This window comes from Triturus cristatus, chromosome 2_2 (genome assembly GCF_964204655.1).
Source record: "Triturus cristatus chromosome 2_2, aTriCri1.1, whole genome shotgun sequence".
Taxonomy (NCBI): Eukaryota; Metazoa; Chordata; class Amphibia; order Caudata; family Salamandridae; genus Triturus; species Triturus cristatus.
Window position 1 is genome coordinate 1,197,358,277 of NC_140582.1, and position 27,404 is coordinate 1,197,385,680.

At 42.6% G+C, this 27,404-nt stretch overlaps 2 protein-coding genes across 3 annotated transcripts in view; one reads left to right on the forward strand and one right to left on the reverse strand.

Annotated features, from left to right (window-relative positions):
• The first annotated feature begins 1,598 nt into the window (after positions 1-1,598).
• Positions 1,599-27,404, forward strand: part of LOC146863380 (epidermal differentiation-specific protein-like) — a 151,088-nt gene continuing 125,282 nt past the window's right edge. Inside the window, exons 1-2 of one of the 2 annotated variants that reach the window (XM_085642806.1) lie at positions 1,599-1,851; positions 4,024-5,975. The gene's annotated coding sequence lies outside the window, so the exon portion shown is untranslated. Of the gene's footprint in view, positions 1,852-1,872; positions 5,976-27,404 lie in introns of those variants that run through there. The other variant, XM_085642807.1, reaches the window with a different exon arrangement.
• Positions 18,556-27,404, reverse strand: part of LOC146863381 (uncharacterized) — a 59,729-nt gene continuing 50,880 nt past the window's right edge. Inside the window, exons 7-10 of the mRNA XM_085642804.1 lie at positions 26,580-26,699; positions 26,373-26,495; positions 26,196-26,287; positions 18,556-25,777 (exon numbers count right to left, since the gene is read on the reverse strand). Coding sequence (XP_085498930.1) covers positions 21,591-23,705 — 2,115 coding nt within the window. The 5' untranslated portion in view covers positions 23,706-25,777; positions 26,196-26,287; positions 26,373-26,495; positions 26,580-26,699 and the 3' untranslated portion in view covers positions 18,556-21,590. The remainder of the gene's footprint in view (positions 25,778-26,195; positions 26,288-26,372; positions 26,496-26,579; positions 26,700-27,404) is intronic.

Consider the following 27,404-nt stretch of genomic DNA (forward strand, 5'->3'; position numbering starts at 1 on the left):
GTGGGGTAGAGGTGGAACTCCAAATAAACCCGACAATAATGTCGCTGAGGGTGCCTGGGTGGATTATTTCAAACCCCAATATGCTGAGACTACCGAGTTTAAGGATGTGGAAGTAATTTCAGCTGTATTCCCCACTGGGAATTTATTTTCCCCTAAAGAAACTGAAGTTGCAATATGCACTGCCCAAGGGGGAAGGGCCCCGGGTCTAGATGGGATACCCTCTGATGTTTTCATAAACGAAAAGGTGAGGTGGGTTAGGTATGTATTCCTTTTGGGAAACGCTATTGCGAAGGGAACGGCAGTCCCAGAGCTATGGAAGGGAGCAAATATTATACCCATATACAAAAAAGGGGATCGGTCCCTCCCGGCCAATTATAGGCCGATAAGTTTGATTGCCACTATCCAAAAAGTGGTAGGGAGAATGGTGGTAAACCTATTAATGGATTGGGTAGACGAGAACAACGCCCTGTCCCCTTATCAGGCAGGTTTTCGGCGGGCTACAAGCACAGTCGATCAGGTGTTTCGCTTTGCTCTGCTGCAGTGGGGGATGGTGGTGCTCGGCGAGGGCAGCCTGTATGTTGCCTTTGTCGACTTGCGGGCTGCCTTCGACCTGGTCCCAAGGAGAAAGCTCTGGGCAGTTCTGAGCGAAATAGGCCTTCCGGCTGAGTTACTCACCTTGATAATGAGGCTGCATGAGTGTAACTTCGCCAAAGTTCAGTGGGGTATGAATGGTGAATCATCTGCCGACTTTCCGATTGAACGCGGAGTACGACAGGGGTGTGCTATGGCCCCCCTGCTTTTTTCCCTATTTATTAACGGAATTGTGGCTCGGATGCTGGATGCCAGTGTCGATGCACCTTCGTTGGCGGGCCTCAGGGTTCCGATCCTGATGTTCGCCGACGATACGTTGATTTTATCCAAAACACCGGCTGGCTTGCAGCGAGCTTTAAACATCTTCGATCTTTTCTGTGGGGAACATGGCCTGGAAGTTAATGTGGGTGTAGTGAATCAGCCACTTTTGTGGTCTGACACCCTATGATGACCCTCAACCACCACCATTCTGTACTGACTTAAGTGTGTTGTGTTACCTTAGCCTTAATGTAGGATGGGTGTGCATATGCCTGCTTTTCTTCTGTCATTTAGTGGAATAGTCTTTCCAAGAATAGAAGGTATGGGATGTTGAGGTGCAGTCTTGTGGGTGGTGGTGCACACATGTGCTCAATGTTGTATACTGAGGGATTAAGTGTATAATGTTATTTGGGTTAGGTGAATTATGACTTTGACCTATTGGCTTTTACGTAGTCTAATGTCATTCTGCCTTCTGACTTTACCTTGCTTCAAACTTTTCTGTGTGCACAGTGGTGCTCGTACGTTGTGTGGATGAGAATTATAGGTGCAGACTATTGCCTTTGACAGGGCCTCATGTCTGACTCTGCCTTGCTGCTGCGTGCACAGCCGTGCTTGCAAGTTGTTTGGGTTATTCACATTCAAGGTCTTGGTGTTTTCCTGAGCGATTGTTTTTGTTTAGTGTACTGTGGAAGGCCTTGTGAGAGCTTCGTCAAGACAGAGGCTGGAAGAAGTTCGAATGGAGGAAGAGACTTGAGAGCTCCTTACTGCCATGGAGATGCTTGCTTGGAACTTGGCCAGTTCTGGTAAAATTCCTCTGGCGGTGGGAGGAGGTCTTTCACGAATCTTCTAGTGTGTTTATAGCTGAGGGTTGCAGGCTGAGAAACTGGGAGTTTGGATTCCGAGCGAGGGCAGACGTGTCTATCTCGGATTGAACCCTGGCTTGCTGAGCTCTGATCCCCGGCTGTACTTCCCCCAGTCAGAAGTGGGCAGTGTATGCACCAGGTGATGTATTGAGTTGTGTGGTTCTTTGATCATTGGAGGTGTTTTCTTTGGGGTGTGGGAGGTGCACATCCAGAGTACTCCTCTGCTCTATATATATGTATATCTTTCTGATCTCTTGCAGGACGTCCAGTGTACCTTATCTTATATCAGTTATTGCTTGTTTATTGATCAGTATTATAGTTTGCTCAGTTATTGATTCATGCCTTTAGATTATAAGTTTGCTACATATATTTGAATCTTATGCATTTGGTATCTGAGATAGCCTTTGTTTAGAGAGTATTATGTAATAAACCCCAAGCCTTATTCTAAAAGTGATAGAGTCTTTGCATTTTGTTATTTGCCTCCCAGGTGGGAGTGCAGGGATTGGGTGTGGCTTATTGGTGAGAAGCTACATTCAAAACATTTTGGCGTAGTCGGTTGCAGGATCTGAACATTGATTTAAAAGGGGAAGAAATACGTTTTCTTTTTCGTTTTTTTTTAGAAATTGAAAGCAGACTCTTAGATATCAATTGATTTATTTGCATGGGGGTAGCCCATATGATGTGCTGGCTCGTGAAGTGAGCTAATTGTGCTGAGTTAGAATTGGTGTGTGTGTGTGTTTAAGTGTGTTTTGTAAAAAGTGCTTATAAATAGCTTGCTACGTGAGGCAGAAAGGGCTGGATCCCTTTCAAGTGTTTGTTAAGGAATGCATATAAAATGTTTTCAGTTGCAAAGTGAATGTAAGATGTCAGAGCATACTCCTGATGCGTGGGACTCCCTTGAGATTACAGACTCCAGAGTTGCAATGAAGGGTGTTAATCAGCAGGAGATTAATGACATTTTAGACAGAGACAGCGGTGTTATTTTAAATGTGTTGGTTAATATGCATCAAACATGTGGGCATTTGCAAAAAGAACGTAGTGAGTTGAAAACAGAGCTAGTTGATGCCCAGTTTGACAATATATCTTTGAAGACAGAATTAAACGTGTACCAGGCTCTGAAGCCGTTTACTTTGACCAGCCAAAATGATTCAGATATGATAAATGTAACAGAGAATGCAGTCAGACTACGAGATACACAGACGGTTTTAATTAATTCTTCTGAGGAGCTTTTTCAGCCACAAAGGAATGTGCAAGAAAGTAAACAGACTAATGTTTTAGGCTTAACGATCACCGGTTGCGGACATGAATTAGACATGACAGTGAATGATGCATTTTGCTTCGAAAGAGAAATGCAACAATATGATTTTGGATGTGAACAGCAGATTGTGTACAATGATTACAGGAAAGTGCAGGGAAATGAAAGGTTACTTTTAAATTCAGATGCTGGACAAATGCAGATGATTCTGTGCTTTCTGGCACCAAAAGATTGTGGACAGAACAGCGTTACAGAAAATGTGGTTTGCCTATGGGAGATTGCAATGGTTGTTAAGTGGCATGTACAGACAGAAAAACAGTTTGCACAGGATTTAATAGAAAGTCCTGAAGTGGAGTTTGAAACACAAGATTTCCCAGTGAAGGTGCCCTATGTTATAAAGGAAATTAATTTGAAACAGTACAGAATGCCAGATGGGCGTGAAGGGATCAGTGAGATCATTCAGGGCTTGACAGATTGAGGTGGTGACCCTAATTGTGTAGCATGTGTGCAAATATACCTTCTTTGACTGATGCTGTCCCAGATATTGTTACAGAAGTAGCATGGGACTTGATATGTGACTTTTGATATTGCCAATGCTTTTTTCTTTTTGATATGTCAAGAGCAGTTTAGTTTTTTTTTCCCATGAGGAGAGTCGCAGAGCAGACCAAAGTTGGCAAGAGTGCAGATCACTTCGACCTTGAAGGAGATAAGGTGCAAGCTAGAGACAGTAGAGACGTCCCTGCTTGTTATGTTTGGCGAGGGGCCATTTGGTGTCCGCAGAGATTTGTGAAGGGGGGCAGCACCTGTGAGGGGTGCAGTGAGAGAAGTGAGAGAAGGAGACTGCCCCAGCCCTTCTTGCTGTGTAAAGAAAAAGAGAGATTTTACCAAGAATTCACAGGCTAAAGCGTTGGTAGTATTCTTAGACAATTCCCCAGAGCTGGAGGAGACCTGTGTAGACAGAAATTAAAATATTGTATTTTTAGAACTGCAAGACGGAAGAAGTGTACTTTTGAAAAATGTTTTTTGCAAGAAGAGTGATGCTTGTTTCTTTTTCAGATTCGCCCAGTTCTCCGCGTGTGAGTGGGACTCCCTTCTCCCGTGTGAGTGGGGCCCTCCCTCTCCCCTCCCCCGTCCCTTCCCTCCCCTCCCCCCCCCCCCAAGCCTGGAGTGATCTCCAGACCAGACGGTGGCAGCTGATGCCTGTGGCTATCCAGACTGGATGGGGTCCTCCCCTGTCAAGGAGATACAGCTGCTGATATATACCAGAGAGCATGATGGACTGCTTCTTCCCAAGCAAAAAGGGATCAGCGAAGTGTGGAACTGTTTCCTTCACGTGAGGCTAACTTTACATGCATGGAGGCTGTGCATCTTTCACACAGGGTGACTCCTTATATAAAAGTGAAGAAGAGGGAACTACAGGATGTGCTTTGCCAGAACTGTTTTATCAACGTGAAGTTCAGATGCGATGGAAGATGGCTGTGTGTTTTTTCACACAGAAGGACTGTTTTTGTTTTTAGGGATGGAGACCAATAGAGACGCTTTGCAGCGATCAGAGTAGATATTTTCTAAGTTAGTGAACAGTAATAACCTGTAGCTGTTGCTACAATATATGAGTTTGGCAGTGGAGTTTTCAGTTTAACCATTAGAGGCATTAGGAGCATTCAAAAGCTTGATTCATTTATTTTGTGTCTTCATTTAAAGGTGTATCCAGATATCTATGAGCTATTTCTAGATGCACCTGAGTTATTGCTTCTGCATGTATTTAGAGAATGCAGACTTTATTTGCTCTAAAGTGATTAGCATATACTTTTGATGAATTTTTCAGATTTGGAATGGAGCATTTCGATCATAGTTGTTTTTTAGTCATGATTTGTTTTGAATTATGTATTTTTGTGTAGCCACTTCAACACATGAGTTGCTGTTTCAACATGTGCTTTTTAGTAGTTGTGCCTTTCAATTCAGAAATGTGGTCTTAAATGATTTTGCTTTCAGTTGAGATATGCAGTGCTTCAATGATAGTTTTGTTTTTTCGTTATGATATACAGTTGCTATATGCTTTGCAATGATTTCAGTTTTGCAGTTAAGAGATGCAGTGCTTCATTAGATTTTGTTTTTGACATATGTGAATGGTGATGATCAAGGGTCATGGGGTGCAATGTAGTGAATCAGCCACTTTTGTGGTCTGACACCCTATGATGACCCTCAACCACCACCATTCTGTACTGACTTAAGTGTGTTATGTTACCTTAGCCTTAATGTAGGATGGGTGTGCATATGCCTGCTTTTCTTCTGTCTTTTAGTGGAATAGTCTTTCCAAGAATAGAAGGTATGGGATGTTGAGGTGCAGTCTTGTGGGTGGTGGTGCACACATGTGCTCAATGTTGTATACTGAGGGATTAAGTGTATAATGTTATTTGGGTTAGGTGAATTATGACATTGACCTATTGGCTTTGACGTAGTCTAATGTCATTCTGCCTTCTGACTTTACCTTGCTTCAAACTTTTCTGTGTGCACAGTGGTGCTCGTAAATTGTGTGGATGAGAATTATAGGTGCAGACTATTGCCTTTGACAGGGCCCCATGTCTCACTCTGCCTTGCTGCTGCGTGCACAGCCGTGCTTGCAAGTTGTTTGGGTTATTCACATTCAAGGTCTTGGTGTTTTCCTGAGCGATTGTTTTTGTTTAGTGTACTGTGGAAGGCCTTGTGAGAGCTTCGTCAAGACAGAGGCTGGAAGAAGTGCGAATGGAGGAAGAGACTTGAGAGTTCCTTACTGCCATGGAGATGCTTGCTTGGAACTTGGCCAGTTCTGGTAAAATTCCTCTGGCGGTGGGAGGAGGTCTTTCACGAATCTTCTAGTGTGTTTATAGCTGAGGGTTGCAGGCTGAGAAACTGGGAGTTTGGATTCCGAGCGAGGGCAGACGTGTCTATCTCGGATTGAACCCTGGCTTGCTGAGCTCTGATCCCCGGCTGTAATTCCCCCAGTCAGAAGTGGGCAGTGTATGCACCAGGTGATGTATTGAGTTGTGTGGTTCTTTGATCATTGGAGGTGTTTTCTTTGTGGTGTGAGAGGTGCACATCCAGAGTACTCCTCTGCTCTACATATATGTATATCTTTCTGATCTCTTGCAGGACGTCCAGTGTACCTTATCTTATATCAGTTATTGCTTGTTTATTCATCAGTATTATAGTTTGCTCAGTTATTGATTCATGCCTTTAGATTATAAGTTTGCTACATATATTTGAATCTTATGCATTTGGTATCTGAGATAGCCTTTGTTTAGAGAGTATTATGTAATAAACCCCAAGCCTTATTCTAAAAGTGATAGTCTTTGCATTTTGTTATTTGCCTCCCAGGTGGGAGTGCAGGGATTGGGTGTGGCTTATTGGTGAGAAGCTACATTCAAAACAGTGGGTAAGACCAAGCTGATGGCCTTCTCACCGAAACGTAGACCCCGGCCTTAAAATACTTTTGAACAATTGTGAGCTTGAGGTGGTTACTGTATTTACCTATCTTGGGGTGCAGATAGCAAACAATCTAAAATGGTCCCAACATATAGAAAAGGCGGTCTTGAGGCATCAACAGATTTCGGGGGCACTTCGGGTGGAACACAAAAAGTCTAAATCAAAGCCTATAAAACCAGTCCTGGCAGTGTATGATGCCAAGGCTATTGGGTCTGCCCTATATGGGGCTGAGCTGTGGGGTTTCGAGAGGCTTCTCCTCTTGCAAATATCGGAGAATAGGTTTCTCAGGGGAATCACAGGTCTCCCTCAGAGACCCACCACTAATCCCGCTTGGTCTTGATTTAGGGAGAAGATCAGTTAGTGACCGAGCGTGATTGTGCCCGATTCTCTATTGGAGACGCCTCTGGACTACCCCAGAGATACGGCATTATGCAGAGGGGTTCCTTGCCATAATTAAAGATGACACCTTTCATGAAATAGTTTGGTTAAAAACTCTTAGGACTGCTTTAGGTGACCTCGGCCTCTCCAATTTATGGGATAATCCATCTGGGGAACCCTTTCCAAACAAAAATATAATTAAAAGCTTATATTGGGATTGGATAGATGGCAGACTCTGGAGTAGAACGAGATCAGATACAATGGCGGGGCGTTTCTTAGAAATCAAACTGTGTCCTGCATTGGAACTATACTGGGACAGTATTACTAATCCAGGGGATAGGAAGCTTTTCTTCCAGTTAAGATTAGGTGCCCTTCCTCTGAGATCACTGATGGGTAGGTGGAGGAGTTCAACCACCTCGTGCTGCCCTGTGTGTGGTGCAACTGAGGAAAATATAGGTCACTTTCTATTCTTGTGTAAAGCTTATGCCACCCCGAGAAGAGTTTGGTTAGCTCCTGTTTGTAGAAATCTAGGGACATCCAGGGGTGTTGAGGCGCTACGAAATATTTGCACCGTCACTGATATGCCTATTGTTCTAGGAACAGCAAAGTATCTGGGGTGGGCATGGTCCATTAGACGGAGGGCAATTTCTATTAATGTAATATAACTGGGGTATTACGTGATTTCTGTGTAAATGTACACCAAAGATTTTTATTGTTTATGTACGCACAACTGTTTTAAAAGTATGTATAAATAGGAAAAATTTTAATGTGATGTATTTTAAATGTATGTTTGTACTTTTATGAGTATATTCCTCGAATAAATCTTTGAATAATAATAACTAATCATTGTTTTAAATACTTGAGACATTGCACTACTCATGGTCTGTGGATGAGGGTGACAATAACAAACGATATTAATGATTTGGTTATATTATTTATATATATTTATCTCGTTCTATATAGATATCTTTGCACATTGTATTTTTTGATTTCTTAGATTCTATTCTCACCTATATATTTTCTTACCTTTCTCGTTCACTTTAAATTGTACATTTTCTTTTGCTTCTCTTCCCTTCTTTTTGCTTTTCTCTCTTCTTTATACCTTATTTTAGCTATATATGATCCCTGTATCATCCGTACACAATTCGTTTGTTAATATGGAGTACTGTCCAGTCGTTTGAATTATATGTTAAAGTATGTGTCTTTGTAATGACTTCTTTTCTTTTTTGTTATAATTATGTATATGTACATATCCACATGTCTAGGAGTTTTTATATGTATGTGTTTTTTATGTGCCATTTCTTCTAAAGATTGAGTAGTTATGTATTACATGTTTGCTTTTATGATTATCACATATAGATGTTCTTTTAAATGTTGTCTTTTGTGTTTGTGATTATTACAGCCCTGATGAAGTTCCTGTACGGAACGAAACGCGTTGGCTGTGCGTTGCTCGTGTTTGAATCATCAGAATAAAAAGAATAACAAGAATAAAAGGAAAGAAATACTATACTATTTGGACTATTTGATTTAATGTGTCCAAACACAATGAGTGCACCTTCCATCTTTGGATTTATAACCTCTGTAAGTCCCTAGTAAGTACTACCTCTGGTATCTAGGGCATAGGTACTAAAGAGGGTCCCTAAAATGTGCAGCATATCTTGTGCAACGCTAAGGTACCCCATAGGGAGCAGGGTCAAGACTGATTTGCATATGGCTAGGTCCAAACTGTCATGGAATGGTGAGCAAACAAATGATGGATTTAGGCCTAGATCTCTGTACTGGGGGTGAGTGTTTTGAGATTGTTCAGCAATCCGTTCAACATTTGTTCCTTTTTGCAGTTGTCACCATAAGTGGGACGGGTAATCCCAGATGTGAGTCCTGTGCTCACCATGCCACTGAAGTCAAGCTAACCTGTCTGATGAGGTTTGATACCTTGAAACCGGTCCTAGGATGCTTGTTTCCAGTGCAGGGAGGACATGGCCTGGCAGATCAGCCTCAACTGTTTCCATGAAGAGCAGTGTCAAAACTGATTTACATACGGCTGGTTCCAAACTGGAATGGACTGGCAAGCAAATGAGCAACAGTGGATTTAGGCCCATATCTTTCTACTGGGGGTGAATATTTGTACTTTTTTCAGCATTCCTTCCATCATTTTTTATTTTTTATTTGTCACCCTAAGTGTACAGGCATGCACAGATGTGGGTCCCCTGCTCACAGTGCCACCGGAGTCAGGCTATTCTGGCTGATGAGAGGTGATACCCCAAAACCGGTCCTAGTTCTGCTTACTTCCGGTGCAGGGAGGATCAGGTCCGGAAGTTCGGGCTGGACTGTTCCCATGGGGAGCAGGGTCATGACTGATTTGCATATGGCTGGTTCCAAACAGGAATTGTGTGGTGAGCAAGAAAACAATGGACTTAAGCCCAGATCTCTGTAGTGGAGGTGAGTATTTGACATTGTTCAGCATTCCGTCCATCTTTTGTTCTTTTTGAGTTTGACATCTTAAGTGGGACAGGTATGAAGAGATGTGGGTCCCATGCTCACCATGCCACTGGAGTCAAGCTATCCTGGCTGATTGGGGTGATACCCTAAAACAGGTCCAAGGTGCTTGTTTCCGATCCAGGGAGGCCCTGGTCTGGCAAACTGGAATTGTGTGAAAGGCAAAATAACAATGGATTAAGGCACAGACTCTGTACTAGGGGTTGAGTGTTTGACATTGTTCAGCATTCCATCCCTCATTTATTCTTTTTGCACTGTAAGGGATCCAGCACAAAACTCTCACAGACTGCCACTGGATGCTGTGTGACAAGGTGCACTAGAAAGTGAAAACATATCATATCACACTTTTGTGTACCATGTCCCATAACACTGCATGTAATATTTATGTCACCTCTACAACAGGCCTTACATCCCTAAGGCAGGGTGCCTTACATTACATGTGTAAAGAAAACAGTGGTTCTGTTGGGTGAAAGAATTTCTTTGTGCATGAAGCATAAGTCATACGCTGTCTGAACAATATGCAATGTTTAGTTATAAGCAACACACCAAACGGTTTGTATGTTAATCTGATTTTTTATATAGATTACGTCATTCATATATGCATCTATAGTATCCACAAATATTTTGGAGAGGCCGTCAACAAACAATGTGATAAAAAATAGTGAGAAAGTGACAAGTGGTGCTCAGTGACAATGTGCGTGATATATACACAATGATTTAAAATATTGAAGATTTCAAAATGGCCAGAAGGTCAAATATTTATAGTAAAGCTGCGGAATAACTAAATTCGTTTTAACGCAGGTTCTATATACTGGTCCAGGCGATAAAGTCGACGTTTCAACCCTGGTGCTGCACTACTGTAAGGTCAGTGCGGCACTTCTATCTCATTTAGAAGTGCGGGCGGCAGGCAAAAATCCTTGCTCCTTGCGTCCTACCAGACGAGCAAGGACTTTTGCCTGCCGCCCGCACTTCTGAATGAGATAGGAGCGCCCGGAATAGAGACGGCCCTACCCCAGATTAACTTCATATGAGGAGCAAGGATTTTTGCCTTCCGCCCGCACTTCTAAATGAGATAGAAGCGCCCGGAATAGAGACGGCCTTACCCCAGATTAACATCCCATGAAAATACATTGTTTGTTGACGGCCTCTCCAAAATATTTGTGGATAATATAGATGCATATATGAATGACGTAATCTATATAAAAAATCAGATTAACATACAAACCGTTTGGTGTGTTGCTTATAACTAAACATTGCATATTGTTCAGACAGCGTATGACTTATGCTTCATGCACAAAGAAATTCTTTCACCCAACAGAACCACTGTTTTCTTTACATTATACTGCCCAGGTTCTGAGGGATACTGGGTTACCCCACTGTTTGTATAACTACTCTTACATTACATGTGAGCACATATCTGCATGAGCAGGTATGCCCCTGTGCTGGTCAGTTCCATTACTTCCAATAAAAGTGATCAGGGAAGCCATTTAAAACATATGCGGGTCACTATTAAAAACGTGTTCCCCATCTAAACGATGTCTTCACTGAAACCAGGCATAATAAATGTCATATTAATAAACCTACGCTGATTCTACTGACTGATTTATTAATACATGCACCCAGGGGACACCTTATAGTGAACCTGCTCCCACATTGGAGTTTCTGACCGCCCCCCCCCCCCTCCTTCCCCGGGGTGAGGACCTTTGCTCTCAGGAGGTCAGGAACAAAGAATACTCTGGCAGAGGGTGTTTACACTCAGTCCCACAGGAGGACCTGCAAATTAGCCTTACAAGGTGTGGAGCTTAAAAGAGCCCACCGCTTTTGGTAAGCGAATCTCACCTCCCTCACAGGAGAAAAAGCAGAGCCCTCTGACCGGAGCCCTTTTGGCACCTGGACGGTAGGGAAAAGGTGTGTTCATCCTCAGGCTAGTGCCACACCTAAGGTGGGCTACCTGCAGTGGATAAAATTTTGATATGGCAAACCTAGGAACTCTGGGACAGGGTCATGCCCACTTCCCAAAGGAAGTGATCATAAAGGGGTATTAGTGACCCCAGGGTTAAGTAGCCTATTGGCTACTACCCTACGCTCCCCTAACACTGCTAAATCTCTTATTTAGCGGAGCTCCTGGCACCAGAAATGCAGAACCTTCTGACCTGTCGGCTGTCAATAATTTCTTAGCCGACCTCGAGGCCCTCCAACTGACCCAAAAGGTAGATCAACCCACTCATGTGGGAGGGCATACACTCGACCCCTTTTTTACTAACCTCTTGGAAGCTACCATCTCTTCCATAACACCTGTGGGGTGGTCGGATCATTTTTTGGTGGATATTCGTGTTCCGTTGCCTGCTACTCCTGTTATCCCCCCTTCGAGACCTATTCTCAAAAGACATTGGAATAAACTGAGACTAGAGGACCTCCATGAGGTCTTGGCGTCACATCCACTGGGACCCTTTGAGGGTTTGGAACTGGGCTATGACCGGTTCTGTAAGTGGATTTCGGGGGCGCTCGATCTCTTGATCCCTATTAGGGCAAGTAGGTCTCGCTTGAGAGAATCGAGCCCTTGGTATGATAACGCCCTGCGGGTGTTAAAGGGCACTTGTAGGCGGGCTGAGAGAGAGTGGCGGAGACACTATGATGCGGCCAAGAAATCGCTGTATCTGCCCTCCGTCAAGGCGTACCATCGAGCCATTTGTAGAACTCGTGCTGCGTTCTACTCAGAAGAATTCCGTAACAGCACTAACCCTTCGAAATCAATTTTCAAGGCGCTTAAGGATATTTTGGCCAAAAGAACTTCTTCCCCGGTATTGGCCTCCACTTCACATTGCGAGGTTTTGGCATCCTTCTTTTTGGAGAAGGTGCAAGCCATTTACCGGTCGTTTCCTGATTTGAGTCCACCTTTGGGGCCTCTGGTGACGATACTGGGTCGTCCTATAATGGAGTCGCTTCCTTTGCTTTCCTCTGAGGAATTTGACAGGGTGACCCTAAAAATTAAGTCGGGCTCACCTCTGGACCCATTAAAACCTGTCGTCTTTAGAGATCATTGCTTTGTAGGACGCCCTCTTTTGCGATCCTTCATTAACACTTCACTGATGACGGGCATGGTTCCAGTCAAATGGAAGCAGGCGGTGGTTTCTCCTATTTTGAAGAAGCCTTCATTGGATCCTTCGAGGCCGGAGAATTACCGGCCTATTTCCTTACTTCCCTGGCCGGCAAAAGTTATGGAGGCCCATGTCAACCAGGCTCTCTCTGATTATATTACCCGTGCTAACATCTTGGATGACACCCAGCAGGGATTTCGTGCTGGGCATAGTACGGAGACAGCTCTTCTGGTTATGGTTGACCATCTTCGTGGGCTGGTGGATTTGGGACAGACGGCGGCGCTAATATTATTAGACCTAAGCGCCGCCTTTGATACTGTCTCACATCCTATCCTTTTGCGTCGCCTGGAGGAGTTGGGCATTGGTGGTGTTGCCTTACAGTGGTTCCGCTCCTTCCTTGAGGACCGTTCCTTCTGCGTTGCCATACCTCCTCATCAGTCCAATTTCTATCCCCTGGGCCTGGGGGTGCCTCAGGGATCCTCGCTTAGTCCCACGTTGTTCAATCTTTACGTGAGGCCGCTGGCTGATGTTGTCAGACGGTGGGGCATGACGATGGTCTCGTATGCTGACGACACTCAGCTAGCGGTCACTATCAGCGGGGACGCTGAGTGTGATGCCCCTAGGTTCCAGAGTGGACTGAGAGCGGTGGCGAGCTGGATGAATGCCAACTGCCTCCAGCTCAACGCAAAGAAAACTGAGGTTATGGTTGTCGGGAAGGGACGTGACCTGTGGGGAGATAGATGGTGGCCACCGGAGCTTGGGCCAGTCCCAACTCCGGTCACGGAGCTGAGAAACTTGGGAGTATGGCTGGAACCCGCTCTCAGCTTCGTGGGGCACTCCAAGAAAACTGCGGCCTGTTGTTTTGGAGTTCTTCGAGGCTTAAGATCTATCTTGAAGTTTTTTGACTCCTCAACGAGGCAGTTGGTTGTTCAGGCAACCATAATTTCTCGATTAGATTACGCCAGTTCACTCTTGGTAGGGGCTAACTTGGCGGAAATTTATCGCCTCCAAGGGGTCCAAAATGCAGCAGCTAGGGCCATAGTGGGCCTGCCTAGATCCTGCTCTGTGTCCAGCACTCTCCGATCTCTTCACTGGCTCCCGGTGAAAGCCAGAATTCACTTTAAAGTGCTCTGTCTGGCATTCAAGATCTTGAAGGGTTTAGCCCCTCGAATCCTTTCTAACCTCCTGTCGTTTTATGTACCGTCGCGCCCTCTGAGATCGTTGGGCCAAGCGTTGGCAGTGGTCCCGAGATTCAAGTTGAGTCGTGTGGGAGGTCGATCTTTTCGGGTGAAAGCAGCTATCTTGTGGAATTCTCTCCCGTTGGAGATTCGCCTTTTGGACGATCTCTTTTTATTCCGAAAAGCTGTAAAGACTGTGCTTTTTTAACCATCTTACTTCTGGTCCGTTTGTTGTGTTATTTCCTCTGTGCTGTTAGGTGGGGCTAAGCTTATCTTGTCATGCGCCAGGACGCCCCTTAGCTGGGGCAGCTGTGCGCAATACAAATGCCCCTAACATAACATAACATAACCTAAAAGAAGAATACAGTCATCAAGAGTCGCAAGAACAGAAGATCAGCAACTGACTTGACACCAACTCTGCAGGCCTGTCAGCTGTCCTTGACAATTGCACCACAAAACTCCTGTACCCCCTTAGGGTGCTCATCCTTATATGACCAGTTTCACTGCCCAAAGATCTGCTGCTGCCCCTTCCTTGCGCCTTCTAGAAAGCAGGAGAGTGCTGTGCTCTGTCGACAATGGTCATTAGCACTCTTGGTGAACAACTTTCTTCTGTAAGGGACGGCCTTGCAGCCCAGCAGCACCAAACCTGGGGTCCTCCTTCCAACTACAGCAATTAGAGCAGCAGGACATCTGATCCCCAAAAGGTAAAGAGACACAGCAGGTCCTGGGCATTTCTGCAGAAGCATCTGGACCTTTCATAACATGCAGTTTGCACCTCATTTTATGGACACTGCTTGGTAGGAATATCACAGACAGGTATGGTTTAACTGAGAAATTACTATAAAAACTGCTATAGCTGTGTATGACTAACAGACATGTTTAATGATTTAACAGAGAGGCTTCCAGAGAACTTTGTCGGCTGTTACATATTTATTAAACACTTTATATTCATTCTCAAGTACAGGGCTGGCCAGAGGCATTTCTTCATAAATCTCTGTGAATTGTATGAAAGGTAGTTTGTGAGTCATTTTTAATGGCAACTGGCAGTGACTTGACATATTTAATATTTAGGTAAGATATTTCCAAAGAACTTACTGAAATGTTAAATATTTGTAAATCTTTCAGGGATTCAGCTTCAGGGCTGGTCACATGCCAGGTCAAAGGTTGTCACGACATTTCTTTGTTTTTCACTCAATCTGTAGGTTCATATATTTCAGAGTGGCAAAATTACCTGCGACCTAAGGGAGTACTCAACACTCCGCCATCACCTGCTCATTAAAAGCCCTTTTTGAGCACAATTACACCCAAGGGAGCGAAGTAATGAATCAGGTGGCCCTAACCAAGCCCTCCACCTTCTCCAAGTGTGCTGGTCAGTGTGGGTAGCCCCGATCTTTAGTCCTAGGTTCTGGTAGAGTCTAATTTTGACATTCTTGGCCAGGCTCTTTGCAGCCATGAAAACTGTTGCATTGCTGCATGAAAATAGCAATACAAGAGTTTTCACTGCACCCTCCTTGCGACACTATGGATGCGCCATATTTAATGTGCGGTGCATCATGTCGCATGGGGTTACAAATACGTCAGTATTTCTGACGTATCTGTCGGCTCAAAACTGACGATTACTAGAGTTGTGTCAGAAGTGTGACACAACTTCAGCAACGCGTGGGGGAGGCCTATCTTTAATGTACTGCATCACTTTTACGCCTTCCAAGAAGCAGGCACAAGGTTTTGATGGAATGGCATTCTGGAAGCATCGCAGTGATATCTCATAGATTTCACTGCACCACTCTTATGAGTCTTTGTTGCGTGGGAACGTCCACCCTCCATACATTATACCTGACACAGGTATATTGTGGCGCAGGGCTTTACAAGGCGATGCATTTGCCTAGATGCTTCACCTTGTAAATATGCTGCAATGTGATGCTTTGTTTACACCGCCGCTGTGTCACAACAAGTGAAGCAAATGCAGCGCAAAAGTGTTGCAAGGGCCTCATAAATAAGCCCCCCTGTTCTTTATCTCAAAGTTGCCTTTGTCTACAGCCCTATGATGGGAGTTCATCTAAGGGCCACAGAAAATTGACTCAGACTGTTTAGGACTATAGATGCTTCACTCAATGACCCTCACCAGATGATTAGTGACAACATATATTTCACTGAATAGTATTTTGGATCACACTTTGATATGTATTAGATGATGGGGGTTTTGACTCCACCACTGACAATATGGCAAATAAATAGGGGTAATAGAGAAATTCTGCTTCTTCCTCTTTCACTCTAAATGAGGGGTCAGTGGCTTCTACTCAGACCTTGTGGGCACCAATCAAGTCTTATGCTCAGGGACAGATGATGAAAGATACCGCACTCACTAAATGAAAATGACAGAGATGCAATGGCTAGAAAGCTGGGGTTCCATAGAACTCTATGTGGCACCGTTGGACGTTCTCCAGTACCCACTGATATGCTGTTATCTCTTCTCATTTGTGTGCGAATAGTTCCCATGAGGCACAGGGTCAAGACTGATTTGCATATGGCCATGTCTGAACTGGAGTGGCGTGGTGAGCAAAATAACGATGGATTAAACCCAGATCTGTGACTGGGGGTGAAGGTTTTGCTAATGTGCAACATTCTGTCCATCATCTTGTGTGTTTTGCTGTTGGCCCATGTGGGAAGGGTATGCCCAGACGTGGGTCCCGTGCTCACTACGCCACTGGAGTCAAGCTATCCTGGCTGAAGAGGGGTGAAACCCCGAAACCGGTCCTAGGATGCTTGATTCCGGTTACAGAGATGCAATGGCTAGAAAGGAGGCACAGCACTTAATTACGGGATATAATGAACACCTCAAGCCAGAGGCCCTAAAAGAATTGTTTCAGTCAAAACAAACTCAATAGTTCATATAGTAGACAGGCCGAAACCATACTCTTCCAGTTAAGGCAAACCACAACACATTACAAAAGAGGCTAGAAAGCTGAAGGCCTAATGGCAGGCCCAGCTACAATAACAAGAGTCTAAAAGAATAATACAAGCAATCATTAAGGGCAGGGGGAAATTGACTACTAACCGCTTTTCTAAAACTACCTGACTGGGTCCATTGGCGTACAGCCTCCGCTACCGCCGTGAGGGGAACGGCTTGACTTCTTTTTTCCCAGCCGTGAGGGGAATGGCCCAACGAGACCACATCCTCCAGAGGCCCTTGCACTCCTGCAATTATGTAACCGCGCCGGAGGGCGCGATAAAAACACAGCGTCCCTCCTGCAGCACGGGGCGCTTTTCTAAACCCTCCTGACTGGGTCCATAGCTGCACAGCCTCCGCTACCGCCGTGAAGGAAATGGCTTGACTTCTTTCTTCCCGGCTGTGAGGGGAACAGCCCAATGAGACCACATCCTCCAGAGGCCCTTGCACTCCTGCAATTACGTCACATCGCCGGATGGCGCGATAAAATCACAGCAGCCCTCCCGCAGCGCGGGACGCTGTTCTAAACTTACCTGACTGGGTCCATTGCTGCACAGCCTCCGCTACCGCCGTGAGGGGAACTGCTTGACTTCTTTTTTACCGGCCGTGAGGGGAACGGCCCAACGAGACCACATCCTCCAGAGGCCCTTGCACTCCTGCAATTACATAATCGCGCCGGAGGGCGCAATAAAATCCCAGTGGCCCTCCCGCAGCGCGGGACGCGCGCGGGCATGCCCGAGCCATGACCAGGCGATGCCAGGGTCAAGGGCGGGCCCATCTGCGCCCGTCCGAGACCGGCAGAGGCTGGGCTGTGCCATCTCTCTTGGCCGTCGTTTCTCGAGCTGCGGGCCAACCTGCTGGCTGATACCCGGATAGCCAGCCACCAAGATCTTGAACCTGTGGAAGGAGGTAGGCTTGCACCTTCACCTATCATACAGACACTGAATGGACACATAATATAAGGATTGGTATTTGAAGCTCTTGATAGGGAGGAAGCTTCTCTGGACTAGTACTGGACATATACCACAAGCAAGAGGTATCCCCTTGTTCTTACTGTACTTGTATATACACCGCTTAAATTTATTCTATTTATTTTATTCATTTATATTTATTTTTGTATGTATTGGTACCACTAAAGCCATTTAAAGCTATGGGGAGGCAAAAGGCTCAGACGGGGTCTGTTGGAGCTAAATCAGTGGTTAGTTCCTCTTCCACTGTTATCACAATGTACTCCTTTCTGCAGAGAGCAGCTGCCGTTATCGACAAAGAGATAGAATTAGTGAACAGGCGTCTTTCCAGATCACGCTCTAACTGTTTGCACCCTCCTTTACTTAAATCTAGTGTGCCTCTGGTTGAATCTTCGCCTGCCTCCTCCGACAGCTGCCAGGGTCCGCCTGTAGTTTCCCCTATTACCGAAGGGTTACCACTTGTATATGAAGCTCCCTCTCCGGCCCCTTCCCTGATCCTGCATATATCCCTCTCCCCAGTTATAATAATTGAAAGAAGAGAAAGTATCGCTCCCTTGCAAGGGAAGGATAGTATTAACAGACAGAACCTTATGACCACCCATTCGCTCTTCCAGACTAGTCAACCCACTTCCCAGGGGGGTCCAACATCGGGGGGAGTACAAAACGGAAACTCCAAACCACAGGGGGTCAAGCAAAAAGACCAAAACTTACCCCGCCCACTAAGCCTTCCACCAAGTCTTCGGCACCGAAGTCGGAAATCATAAACCTAGACATGATGGTTGCCAAGGCCTTTAAAGATATGATGACTACTCTGTTGGATACTTCAATTTGAAAAAGGTAACCCCCTAGAAAACTTACTTCGAGGTCAGGGAACAGGGGGAACAAGGCACAACAAACTATACTGGTAAGTATCCCTCTCGACCTATATTGCTTTAACTTTGCTGTTTACTTTTTGTGGGTTCACATAAAGAAAAAATCACCAAAAGTGTATACTGTTTATCTATTAAATTTATTTTTATAAATTATTTTAAATTTTTTTGTTTATATACATTCTTCTCTGATATACATTGAATTATTTTCTTTTTTACTAAAAAGGCTAAGCTATACAGAATTAATCATTATTCCTTTGTATATGTTTAGCTGTATAGTCACAGGGTATACAAATATAAACAGATAATAACTCTATGAGATTGTCACTATAATTCAAAAATTGTCCCCACAACAATCACTCCTCTCATCATACTGCATACATGTCACTTTCATACAACTCATTCATACAGCACCCCGGAAAAGCACCAACGTTTGTACAATAATAGCTGGGCATAAGCGAAATGCTTAGCCTTCTAAGATGATGCAGGACACTGGGGTGTATCACTCAATCTGGTCGACGCACGTTTCGGTGGCTCAATCTTCTTTCATCGCCACCTTCCTCAGGACCTCTTGTTATGAGTTTGTTATCACGGGCGAGGATGGGGAAACTGTTTTTCTGTAATCCAATTGAATAACATTATAACCATTGTTTAACCCTATACATTTTTTATGCGTCCCACAGGAGAATACATCATTTATCTCCAATAAAAGATTAAAAAAAGAGAGTTTTCTATACTGTCAGGGTCCTGCTCCTGCCACTAAATCTGATGCTCTCCAAAATACCAGAATAGCAGAATAATTGTTAAGGGAGTGGGGAGAGTAGGAAAGCGAAAAGTGAACAGAGTAAAATTGTGAGACAAAGAGAAATGACATTCAATCCTGGCAATCTTACTGTTGTCACAGTTCTCGTATTTTTCTAAGGACCTTTGTCCTATTATACTGATCTATGATCTTTCAAGGTGCCACTTCGAATAATTCCATTTAGTTTCTATTTAATCTATATCTTGGAAGTACAAGGAAGTAGAATGATCTACCTGTTCTGTTTTTTTGTGTTAACGTAGCACGCAGCTTCTTCTGAGATAGTATTTCGTTTTACTTCTCTTTTTAATTCATAATATGGTCATTGCTGTAAGAAGATTTTAGTTTGTTGTCACAAATCATATCTCCTATGAAAATGCACTTGTTATGCTACAAATCCACATTTTGTGTACCTTAGTCAATCCGGGTTTCAGTCATGAGGATCACATTCAAAAGTCGTCACGGGGATATTATTCCTAATTTTTCTCACGAAGCATAGCGGGTAGTCAGCCCTCAAATAATCTTTGTATGGCTTCCTAATCAGATCCAAATAAAGAGTGGTTAGTGTATCCAGTCTTATTTGTGAACACATCTAAAGTGACCAGTTCATGTGCGATTACCTATAGAATCTAGTCGTTAGCTTTTCTTCTTGTTATATTCTTATTTCTTGTTTCTTTTTTTCTCCATATGTTAACGCTGTTACATGTGGGATTTGTCCCGTTCCCTTCTTGTTCAATGCTCTAATCAGCAATAAAGAAGAAAAGACTCACGTTATGTGGAGACTTTCATTTAAATGATTTAAACAAGGTAATCCCACTATCATTCATTTGTCACTACTGTCTCTGATTATCGTATTCATACTAGTTACTGGCCACATATGGTTACCGTTCTGCTCATTATATTTAGTACTTCTGACTAATTTACTTTCGTTATCTCCCCTTCTTTTTTTTATAAATTAATTAAATAAGTTACTGGTATCACTACATCCATGTCTCATTTGTTTTAGACTTAGTAAAGCGGTGAATCAAGTAAAATAAAATAAAGTTGAGTTGGCTTGAATGACCTATACATGCTATTGTAAATATGTATGCTCAGCGCGGCTTCTTACCTATTGCTGGTAGCGTGTATCCTCTCGTCGGCGTTCCTAATGTGATCCTACTCCGGCAGAAATGCCCTTATTGCTGTTGCCTATTTATACGTTAGGCCAGCGATTCAAATTACCTAATTACGAAAACCTGTGAAGCTGACTGACGTACTAGCCAGCGTAATGGTTCACATGATCTAACTATGGGTGCCTTTGTTTCTGCTGGTTCCATCTTGGAATGGTGATAGTACAGAGGCTTCTGTGCGACTCATAGCTTTTTTGGGGAGGTTTTATTGGATATTTATATTCGTATTATCACAGTTTCTCAGGAGTGCCATTATAAAGTTTACTGTTCTGTGTATATCTAAAATTTTTAGCGCTGTCTAAATGTAGTGATTTGCTATATTTTAGTACGTAGAATTCAGCCGCCATTTTAGGACAGTTCAAATTTGGCTGCCTAGCATGATATTTGCTTAATTTATAACGTTCGTACTGGATAGTTACAAATCAAAACAAAAGGTTTTAACTTTGGCAGAAACTAACTCAAGACCACTGGAATAAACGGGCTTAGGAATACTCTGCATACTTATATATAGACTATATTGGAGAGTAAAAATAAGTATGGCACAAAACTACAGATATGTTTTGATATATACGGAACACTGATGCCGGAATTTGAAAATACGGTTGCGCTACAAATCACAATTGCTTGTCTACAGTAATCACTGCGAAGTTCAACAGTTGTGTTGATTTAACCCAGCAGATCTCAATTGCCAGTGATAGGGGATTGCTGCTCCCATGCTTAGATGTTCTAATTGTACTACATCACGCTCATGCATATATGTGTTCACAATTACTCTGTTCCACCATATAAGCATATATGTGTGCTGCTAAAGCAGGGATGGAAAAAACAGTATTACACAGCCAGTCTCGGTGGCCAATCATCCGGGGTCACTACTAACTTTCATTAATATCCTAGATGTGCTTTGTCACACATTTATGTTTATTATACGCATATATTCACAACTACTTGGTCCCATCAGATATACACATATATATGTTTGCTTGGAAAAGTAACATGTATACTGAAGAGAATTTATTTATAATCCAAGATGTTAGGAAAGTAATACGGTGTTATAGTTGTGTAGAGTCTCTAATTAGTTAGAATCTTGTTGTCACAGTCTCTTTGATTCGCTATGTGTATAATTAAACATAGAGGGGTAACTTGATTTAAAGAATGATCTAGTGTGTTGAAATACAAAATAATGATAGGATGCCATGAACATGATAATTATCTTGGATCTATTGACAGTTGAAAGGGAAAGATTACATGAACTGCCCTTATCATGTGTGCCATACTATTTCTTCATTAAGACCCGTTTTAACTGTATCCAGGGTGTAAATCCAATAGGTCTCACGCGTTTTTCTTACTTCTTGTACATCTTTCCCTGGAATGTGTTTTACTTTTTCTAGGACTAGCCATCTTAATTCTTTCTCATTATGTTGAAGATCAATGCAGTGTTGTACCATAGGGCTTGCTAGTTTTTTTGTTCTGATGGCAGATCTATGTTCACTGTAGCGAGTCCTAAATACTCGGCCTGTCTCGCCTACATAGCCGAGTTCACAGGAGCATAGTATAAGGTAAACAAGGTTTTGGCTTTTACAGTTGGTAAAATCACGTAATTTGCCTACCTTGCCTTGATACTGCCAAAATTCAGTGACAATGGCGCTATCGCATGCAACACATGTGCCGCATCTGTGGTTACCTAGAATCGGAGGTCCTATCAGAGTTGTCTGTGAGTTTGACTGTTGCCGTCTAGGTCTAGTGTGTACAAGGCTATCTCTCAAATTTCGATTGCTACGAAACGCCAAAATGGGTTTCTGGATGGTCTCTTGTCCTTCCCCAGTATTTAAGATGTGCCAGTTTTTATTCAAGACCTTTTTTATTTTAAAATTTAAGGTCGAATGGTTCACAACACACACCAATTTATCGTTCTTTGGACGGGGATTACCTGCTAATAGGGCATCTCGATTGTAATAACGTGCCCTTTTGTATGCAGTCCTGATTAAACGTTTGGGATAACCTCGTATAAGTAATCTCTGTTTGAGGTCTTCTCCATGTTTGTCAAAATCTTGGATATTTGAACAATTACGCCTGATTCGTAAAAACTCACCAAACGGAATTGAGTCCTTTTGACAAATGGGATGGTAACTGGTATGGGACAATATGGTGTTCTTAGAGGTCGGTTTCCTGAAAAAACTGACAGAAATCCTACCATCCTCTGCCTGTATGATGATATCTAGGAACTCCACTGATGTAGTACTTGTATTGCTGGTGAATTTCAAATTCTTATCGCTGGCATTCAGCCAGTCGATAAAAGTGTCTAGAGTTTCTTTATCTCCACGCCAGATGAAAAAAATATCATCGATAAATCTGTACCATTTAAGGACATTCTCATAGAAGGGAGCTATTTCATTGAAAATGTGTTTTAGTTCATATTCCCCCATGTATATATTGGCCACACTGGGGGCACAAGATGCCCCCATACTGGTACCTTTAGTTTGGTGGTACAGGTCCCCCCTAAAATCAAAGTAGTTGTTTTTAAGCACTATTTCTAAGCACTCAACTATAAAGTCGTTAGGTCTCTTTCCTGGCAGTCTTTCTAGGAGAGTTTTGACTGCTTCGACCGCTTGTTGTTGCGGTATATTAGTATATAGTGCTTCGATGTCTAGGGTGACCAAGATCTCGTTGTTAGGATCATAGGGTACATTTTCCAATTTGTTAATGATATCTCCTGTGTCCTTGATGTAAGATTTGTATTGGGTGGTGAGCGGACATAAGAACTTATCCACATACTTTGATAGTGGTTCACTTAAGGAATTGATGGAGGACACTATGGGACGTAGTGGTGGGTCTTGAATATTCTTGTGTGTTTTAGGCACACCATACAGTGCTGGAATTACTGCATTCGTCTTGTTCAAAAATAGATATTCTTTCTCACAGATAATTTCTTCCTCATAAGCCTTGCTAGTTGTGTGGTTGATAGTTTCCTTCAGTTTTGTGATGGCTCCTGATTTAATGGGCCTATAGTGTTCAACTACGTTCAGCATTTGATGGACCTTTTCCTCGTATTTCTTAGTGTCCATAAGGACTATGCCCCCTCCCTTATCACAGGGTTTTATGGTAAGCTCCGGTGTGTTCTGCAGTTCATGGAGGGCAGTATTTTCTCCAGCTGACAGATTAGGTTTACTGTAATAGTTGTGTTTCAACAGTTTGTTCATATCATTAAGAACAGATTTTTCAAAGATAGATACTTCTGCGCCCACCATTTCCAGGGTGGGTGTGAAGGTTGATTTCAATTTACTCCCTGATAGGTTGCCATCCGGCTCTCCTTCTTCTCTGCCTAAGAAGAACTTCTTAAGACGGATCTTCCTGAAAAAGGCAAAGATATCTTGCATAAGTTTGAACTTGTTGCAGTAAGTGTTAGGTACAAAGGATAGACCTCTGCTCAGGATGGCTACTTCATCCGACTTGAGCGGATGCGTAGAGATGTTGAAAATAGGTATAGTGTCTGTTCTAGATCCGACTGTTAGTTTTTCCAGTATTGCTGGTTTCTGGTCCTCATGTACATCTGAGGAGGTTGAGGGTCCATTGTCTGGTATCCTCTCCTGTCTGATTTCGTGTAACGGAATCTGTTCCGACCCCGGCCTCTCCCTAAAAAAGGAGGTGGTGCTTGATAATATGATTGATACTCACCTCCTCTTCCTCTGTAGGGTCGTTGGCCTTGGGGGATGTCCTCATAGTTATTAGGGGCATCACCTTCAGATTCCGATGAATTGGTGTCCGAAAAGGTGACCACTTTTCGCTTGTTATTCTGTGCGTATGCATGGGAATCATTTTCATTTTGCCACTCTTGATAGTAGTTTGTTCTAAGGTACGGATAGGCCTTTTCTTGCGTGAACCATTTGATGTCTTTTTTAAGTTTTTCTGTTTTCTTCTTTAAGATGTATTCCTCAAAGTCGTGTAGTTCGGCATGTATACTATCTAGTTTTAATTTTGCCTCATCTACAGCTGAGTTGGTTTTAAGTTTGTCTTCTAACTCTTGAATTTGTGTATTTAATGCTGCAACTAGCTCTTTGGCTGTCTCGATTATCAAGATCATCCAATCTCTTGAGCATCTGTTGCTTATATGGGACCATCTCTCTAGAAATTTGCGTAGCTCCACAAATAGTGTTGGAATGTTGCGGACTCGTAAGCCAGATGGAATAACTCCCGCCCTAAGATACTCTAGCATAAATGTTGCATGAGATTCCATTCTCTTGCATTTTTTCCTTAGGTTGAGTAATGTTTGCCACTCACTGTTAGCAGTGTTTGTTAGTATAGCATTGCTATTGGAGTTACTAGTGCTTCCAACTAGTGCTATAAAATCTGCGTCAGTGAAGCCAAAGGTCTGTAGGGATTCCATTATATGCGCGTAAGTTGTTTATTGAAAATTTTACATGCGTAAGCCTTCCTCCACTGATATAAAATCAGTGATACATTAATTTGTATCAAATAGGATAATATGCTGTGTCTATTTGGGTAACGAATGAAAATACTATATATAAGTGAGGAAAAAGGAAAGAGGGGAAAAATTGATGAAAAAAGTTCTAGTGAGTTTTTAAGACAATAAATATGTTCCTAAAGAGGAGGGTGCAGTGCTCCTAGAGGATGGCTTAGTAGTAACTATTACCCAACACCTAGGTGTGAATGCAAGGATATGCAGAGTGGAGATGGAGAGCATACAATTACTGGGCACGGTGGCTTACCTTGACAGATGAGTAAGGCTCTCTCATAAAGAAACCTGTGATTAAAAAACCACTATTAGTCAATTTGAAAAAGGTAACCCCCTAGAAAACTTACTTCGAGGTCAGGGAACAGGGGGAACAAGGCACAACAAACTATACTGGTAAGTATCCCTCTCGACCTATATTGCTTTAACTTTGCTGTTTACTTTTTGTGGGTTCACATAAAGAAAAAATCACCAAAAGTGTATACTGTTTATCTATTAAATTTATTTTTATAAATTATTTTACATTTTTTTGTTTATATACATTCTTCTCTGATATACATTGAATTATTTTCTTTTTTACTAAAAAGGCTAAGCTATACAGAATTAATCATTATTCCTTTGTATATGTTTAGCTGTATAGTCACAGGGTATACAAATATAAACAGATAATAACTCTATGAGATTGTCACTATAATTCAAAAATTGTCCCCACAACAATCACTCCTCTCATCATACTGCATACATGTCACTTTCATACAACTAATTCATACAGCACCCCGGAAAAGCACCAACGTTTGTACAATAATAGCTGGGCATAAGCGAAATGCTTAGCCTTCTAAGATGATGCAGGACACTGGGGTGTATCACTCAATCTGGTCGACGCACGTTTCGGTGGCTCAATCTTCTTTCATCACCACCTTCCTCAGGACCTCTTGTTATGAGTTTGTTATCACGGGCGAGGATGGGGAAACTGTTTTTCTGTAATCCAATTGAATAACATTATAACCATTGTTTAACCCTATACATTTTTTATGCGTCCCACAGGAGAATACATCATTTATCTCCAATAAAAGATTAAAAAAAGAGAGTTTTCTATACTGTCAGGGTCATGCTCCTGCCACTAAATCTGATGCTCTCCAAAATACCAGAATAGCAGAATAATTGTTAAGGGAGTGGGGAGAGTAGGAAAGCGAAAAGTGAACAGAGTAAAAATGTGAGACAAAGAGAAATGACATTCAATCCTGGCAATCTTACTGTTGTCACAGTTCTCGTATTTTTCTAAGGACCTTTGTCCTATTATACTGATCTATGATCTTTCAAGGTGCCACTTCGAATAATTCCATTTAGTTTCTATTTAATCTATATCTTGGAAGTACAAGGAAGTAGAATGATCTACCTGTTCTGTTTTTTTGTGTTAACGTAGCACGCAGCTTCTTCTGAGATAGTATTTCGTTTTACTTCTCTTTTTAATTCATAATATGGTCATTGCTGTAAGAAGATTTTAGTTTGTTGTCACAAATCATATCTCCTATGAAAATGCCCTTGTTATGCTACAAATCCACATTTTGTGTACCTTAGTCAATCCGGGTTTCAGTCATGAGGATCACATTCAAAAGTCGTCACGGGGATATTATTCCTAATTTTTCTCACGAAGCATAGCGGGTAGTCAGCCCTCAAATAATCTTTGTATGGCTTCCTAATCAGATCCAAATAAAGAGTGGTTAGTGTATCCAGTCTTATTTGTGAACACATCTAAAGTGACCAGTTCATGTGCGATTACCTATAGAATCTAGTCGTTAGCTTTTCTTCTTGTTATATTCTTATTTCTTGTTTCTTTTTTTCTCCATATGTGAACGCTGTTACATGTGGGATTTGTCCCGTTCCCTTCTTGTTCAATGCTCTAATCAGCAATAAAGAAGAAAAGACTCACGTTATGTGGAGACTTTCATTTAAATGATTTAAACAAGGTAATCCCACTATCATTTATTTGTCACTACTGTCTCTGATTATCGTATTCATACTAGTTACTGGCCACATATGGTTACCGTTCTGCTCATTATATTTAGTACTTCTGACTAATTTACTTTCGTTATCTCCCCTTCTTTTTTTTATAAATTAATTAAATAAGTTACTGGTATCACTACATCCATGTCTCATTTGTTTTAGACTTAGTAAAGCGGTGAATCAAGTAAAATAAAATAAAGTTGAGTTGGCTTGAATGACCTATACATGCTATTGTAAATATGTATGCTCAGCGCGGCTTCTTACCTATTGCTGGTAGCGTGTATCCTCTCGTCGGCGTTCCTAATGTGATCCTACTCCGGCAGAAATGCCCTTATTGCTGTTGCCTATTTATACGTTAGGCCAGCGATTCAAATTACCTAATTACGAAAACCTGTGAAGCTGACTGACGTACTAGCCAGCGTAATGGTTCACATGATCTAACTATGGGTGCCTTTGTTTCTGCTGGTTCCATCTTGGAATGGTGATAGTACAGAGGCTTCTGTGCGACTCATAGCTTTTTTGGGGAGGTTTTATTGGATATTTATATTCGTATTATCACAGTTTCTCAGGAGTGCCATTATAAAGTTTACTGTTCTGTGTA